The sequence below is a fragment of the Hevea brasiliensis genome, chromosome 13 (genome assembly GCF_030052815.1).
Source record: "Hevea brasiliensis isolate MT/VB/25A 57/8 chromosome 13, ASM3005281v1, whole genome shotgun sequence".
NCBI classification, from domain to species: domain Eukaryota; kingdom Viridiplantae; phylum Streptophyta; class Magnoliopsida; order Malpighiales; family Euphorbiaceae; genus Hevea; species Hevea brasiliensis.
This window is the reverse complement of record NC_079505.1, coordinates 78,184,280-78,190,025: the sequence shown is the minus strand read 5'-3', so window position 1 is coordinate 78,190,025 and position 5,746 is coordinate 78,184,280. Positions and strand designations below refer to the sequence as shown.

Here is a 5,746-nt window from a genome sequence, read left to right as displayed (position 1 = left end):
CTATCATCCAGATGGATTCCAAGACTTGCACAGGTTGCAATTTGATCTTAAACTGGTCTTTCCATAAACAGAATTTAGTAATGTTATTTGGATTCAGTATTCGTTTAGTCCTTTCTATTTTCTTTTTCTTAAGTGTAACTTTGCTACTCTGAACTTAATATTGGCAGAGCTTAGTATAGGCAGTTAAATCATAGTAAGAAAAGATCATGAACAAATGAACTGTAACTCAATAATATTGGAGTTTTCTCCAGCTGTTCCAGTCTGAATTGGAACCAAATTAAATAAAAAAAAAAAAAAGATCATGATATGCAAAGAAAATCAGTATCGTTAAAACAGTAATAAAAAGTAACACAACACCCATTGAAAAATCATTGCAGGAAAGACAGAAATAATTATTTCCATTCCACATTTGGCAAAGGCTTCAGTACTGTAGAGGAGTTAAAGACGAGGGAACAATTTCCCTTTTTTTTTTTTTCTTTTTTTGGTTGCTCAAGCACATAAGAAAGAGTTTAGGCTCTTTAATATAAGCTGCTGTAATTATTGGCAGCATTAGGATTGCAGGAGAGTTGGTCTTGCCTGAAGCGAGAATGCAAACCTTCAGTGTCCATGGGGGTCATGGGAGTTGGACTAGGGTTTCGCTCGTTGGAATTTGAGAAGTTGATGAAAAGTGAACTAGGGTTTTCTTCATGGGTGTTTAAAGGGGGTATGAAAAGCGAATTAAGGTTTTGTTCTTGGGCGTTTGAGATCGTGATGAAATTTGAACTAGGCTTGTATTCTTGTGCAATTGGGGTGGCCATAAAAATTGCATTAGGGTTTTGTACATTGACATTACCTCTTGATAGCTTCATGCTTGGCATTGCACAGCGTCTATTCTGGACTCTTGCATCGCTAATGTCCCAATTTCCAGGAAACCCTGAAAACTCATCCTCGAAATCAGCTCCGCTGCCACTTGGAACCACAACGTTGTGAGAAAGATCGAAAATCAAAGAAGATTTTGGTGCGCTTGTAAGCCCCAAAAATTTGTCAATGATGCTTACAGAATTCATTTGATGTTGCAGCAAATAAGTCCCAGGTTCTTCTTGATCTTCTTCACCAGCCATCTTTGAAGGAGACTTCATTTCTTGGCTTCCAAAACCCAAGTTTTCACCATTTTCGAGAGAGCTAGCAGGCCCTAACTGCTCCAAATTGTTAGGGTTTGCTTGAGAATAGTGTTTGGACTTCTCAAGGCCTTGGATCTTCTGTTTCTCTTTTGTTCTCTCCCTAGCTCTTGCTCTTGCCTTGTCCCTGGACTCTCTAGCAAGAGGATTAATTAAGGATAGTTTATTTGATTTTTTGCTTCTTTTCTGTCTAGGTATGCTTACAAATGAGTCATCCTCTGCTACCATCTCTCTCTTGTCTCCATTATCAGGCGTCAGCTTGATACTTGATGACATATCTTCACTCTCTGAAGTAGCAGAAAGACTCTGGCTACCACCACTACTAGTTCTCTTCACTCTAGGTCTTGGGAGACTGTCTGTGAGTTCTTTGATTGCAGCCTTTGATTTTGTAAACAACCAGTCTATGGTTTTGCTTGCTTTATCAAAGCCTAGCATGTCTTGGAGATCAAAGAACTTTCGAGCAATTTGAAGGGATAACCTCATCCTCCGGTCTCTTGGCCCTTGAGCGGTATGGATCTTGCTGTGCCGGTCCTTTTTCCCAGTTCTCTTTCTTGGAATCGGCTGCTTTGTACCATTCATGTTGCTTCTATTTTTCTTGTTATTGCTTCTAGTTGCCTTCTTCGAACTAGCAGCAGGGTTCATCTCCTGAATTGTCTCTGCGTCCAAATTAGTATTGGACACCAGAATTGGTTGTTGTTGATGATGATGATGACTTGAGAAGTCGCTTAGAAGCAAATCACCTTGATCTAGAAAATGTGAAGGAAAGTGTAAAAAAGATGAAGAGTGGTCTTCTTGTGTCGAGCTTGTTATGATAATCTGGTTTTGAGTGCACTGAAAAGGATTGAAACTGCTGTTTGGAGAATACATGGTTCACACGGTAGCAGCAGTACAAGGGGTATTTGGGCCACAGCAGGGTGTTGTGTGTTCTCTACTTCTCAAAGCAGGCAGAAGAATAGGAGAAAATTAGGGCTAGAAATGGGTATTTCTTGGAGACAAAAGCTTCATCATCATCATCATCCTTTATTTAGAAAAGTAAAATGGAAAGAAAAAGAGAGAAGAAAGTCACAAAAACAACCGAGGAACTATGAAAGTGGTGAGGGGATATATACAGGAAATTGAAGCTCTAATCCCTATATAATTACAATTCTTACGCAGATCCTGTTCAATGGCGACACTTCACGTGGGTACAGGTGGTTGCCTGATAGCAACCATACTTATTCCTTTCCTTTTTTCTTTCTTTTGATCAGAGAGAGGGAGAGTAGCTGCGAGCAGTACGTAGACATGGCCAACCCTAGGAAGGCTAGCCAGGAGGAAGATGAAGAGAAGGACAAATAATTATATGAGTGGAGCAGGAGAGAGAGAGGGGAGAGAGGGCATGTAAAATTGAGCCAAACTTGCTTTTTACTTGCATGGATGGCGAACGTTTCTTTGACTGGGAGACCAAATGTCACTTTCATTTCTCTGACTCTGTCTTGATTATTGATAGTGTACAGACCTTTGTAGTTTATACCCCCTTGAGCTCCTCCCAGAATTTGAATCCCACATTTTTTTTAATTGCACAAGTTCAATATTGTATGATTATTGATAAAAAGACACCAAAGGGCTCCTTAGCCAGGTAATGCGCCCTCCATATCTGAGCTAGAGTCCTAACTAAACTTGGAATTCTCAAAATCCATTATGAAAAATAAATATCACTATATGAAATATTACAAGAGTAGATATCAAGAATTTCATCGCTACAACGGACACCAATACGGAGGATTGCTGCATATTTCTGAAATAAATAAAAATGAAATGGATATGCCAACATGAAAAGGGCCTGTTTCTTAAAATAATAAGGGGCCTGGAAAACAGGCACATAAATATCATTAAATTTATGCGAATGATATATGTCAAGAGTACTGCATTTAAAAATTATAATGAATTAATAAGTTTATAAGGGTGAAGAGCTATTTAATAATTATAATTTTTTAGTAATGATTGGTTTTAATTTAAATAAATTTATTTTATTCGTCACGACTCTTATCTTAATTTACTCACTCGTTGTCACCATTGATCAAAGTTCAGCAATAATAGATTGGCTTTTGTTCCATGTCGCTAGTTTTGGTATTGAATTGCTTGGTTTGTGCTCGTTTCTAGATCCGACCAAGAAGTTGACTTGCTTAAGTCTAATTGAGCAAAAAATAGAAAAATATTTCCACATAAAATTATCTATTCAAAATTTTACACTTGTATTAGAAATGAACAGTCCACACATCGCGACTGCGAGAGATACAGAATGTGCTAAATTGAGAAGAGAATGATAGATGAAACAAGAAGGAGAATATGAATTAAGGCTATGTTTGGTAAAATCTAATGTAATACAATATGATCAATTATATAATGGAATTAAAGTTATAATATAATATATTGAAATGTAATTATTATTACATTACTTATATTTAACTACAAAATAAAAATATAAGTAATATAATATAATAATAATTTTTATTTTAATATTTAATTTATTTATAATGTTATAAATTTTAATAATGAGTAGTAATGGTTGAAGTGATTGTTGGTCATATTAGAGATGTGGTAACAGTGGTGGTTAAGTGATTGTGGGCAGGTGGCAGTGGCATTGGCTAAGTGGTGATAGTAGTAGTGCCAGCAAGGTGAGAATGGTGGTGATGGTGGTAGTGTTGACATTAAGCAAATAAAAATCAAAACAAGTAATTAATCATGATAATATTCATTTTTGTATGTAATGATAATTATACTATTTTAAGTATAATTGATTACATGATATAATTAACATTATATTATGTCAATTTTTTTTTATTACCAAACAACGTAATGTAATATATGGTGTAATCACGATTACATTACAATTTTAATTATATCATACCAAGTATTATCTTAAGAAAATTCTTATTTAGATCCGATTTATCATAGATCCAAGATATAAATATGTGAAATCTATATATTTAATTGATGAATATTATTATATATCTTGTATTTTGAGTTGATGATAGACTAACACTATGCAAGAAAAATCCATAAATTTATAGGGATAGAGTTTGGGTTGATGATGGTTGAATACCTACTACAGATAAACTACAATAGCACATGTTAAGGAAATTTTCGAGTTTCTTTTATGCAAATTTAATTTAATTTTTATTTTAACGAGTCGCACAATTTGACATTATCAAAATTTTAATACTAAAAAAATTACCACATCAACTGTATAATTAAATTACCTTTTATCACAAAAAAAAAACCATATACCCATAACCACATAGTACAAAATTATAATTTTCCCTATGTATAACAAATTAGTTATTTCTCGCTCTTTTATCGTCGGATGAAAAGTTTCCTCCTTATTGTTACAAAATATTTGGAGTGTGCAGCATTTGAAGTGAAACATTTTTTTTTTATCATCATTAATCATTTGTATCAATTTTATGGCTTGGTTCATCAGTTTTTTTTTTTTTTTTAATACTAATAAGCCTAGTGTAATTTATATCAATTTAAGGTTAGATTACACCAACAATTAAAACTTTTCAAATATATATATATAAAATACACATTAAATTACAAGTAAGGATAAAAATTTGAAAATATTGAGAGAGTATTTTTTTTTTTTTTTCTCAAAAGGTAGAAATATCATTAATGGAAATAAGAATATATTGGTTAAGCCTGGATACAAGAGCAAACAAACAGGCCAAAGGTTTAAAGACCTAGCTCAGATTACAAATCAACTCATGGGCAAACAAAATCCTAAGCCTATCACACAAGCCTTGCCCAACATGGCAAACCCTAGCTATGGCAGAAAGAACCAAAGCAACTGCCACCACCGTCGCCTTCTCCAGAAGCTGTCACCACGGATCAAGTCATTGGGAAGAACAGAAGGATTCAAGCACAGTTGTAGCCAAAATTGAGATCCCAAAGAGATAAAAACCTAGTAACAAAGGCAACCATGGGTGTGCCAGGAACCAACCACAATAAACCTAACCATAAGTGTGCCCGGAAGTGATCCAGCAGAGGTGGCGTCGCACAGCTCCATAGCAATCCAAGGCTTTGAGAGTTGGCCACAGCATATGTGGATAAAGAATCCAGAATTCCCGTACGTCGAAGACCAAACCTCCAAGGAATCCAGCACTAGAATACCATTCTGTTAGCACCACAACCCATAGTCATTCTCAGAGGGTGTTTAGTGCGAAATTAACAGGGATCAATTGTTATTCTTGTAACTTTTAACTCTCATTAATGTTATTTAAATACTTAAAAGAGAATAAGTTAATTTTTTACATCATTAATATTTATGTCTTCTTAGAAAAAAGTCAAATGTTAACTTTAGAAGGTCTAAATTAATAATTATTTTTCTTAAAAATTAAAATTTATAAGAGTGACATTTAATTCTTAATTTTATAACTTTCTACCAAATACACCTTTAATGTCAACATCGAGAGAAGCACAAGCACACAGACTAACACAGAAAAAGAAAACCACCACAAGTTGCACCAAATGCCTCTCTGATACGCAACCAATCTGCATGCAAAAAACCCAAAAATAAAAATATATATACAACCCTATCCGGAGGTATATAG

General features: G+C 34.6%; 1 protein-coding gene across 1 annotated transcript; it reads right to left on the bottom strand.

The window, feature by feature from the left end:
- Positions 1-360: 360 nt before the first annotated feature.
- On the bottom strand, positions 361-2,522 carry LOC110644608 (transcription factor TCP12-like). The gene has a single exon (XM_021797476.2). It carries the CDS (start codon positions 2,022-2,024, stop codon positions 519-521), a length of 1,506 nt encoding a protein of 501 aa, XP_021653168.2. The 5' UTR covers positions 2,025-2,522; the 3' UTR covers positions 361-518.
- Positions 2,523-5,746: the final 3,224 nt, after the last annotated feature.

Bases quoted from the DNA above. Each gene is read 5' to 3' on its own strand.
- LOC110644608 (XM_021797476.2), bottom strand. From the start codon at position 2,024: ATGTATTCTCCAAACAGCAGTTTCAATCCTTTTCAGTGCACTCAAAAC.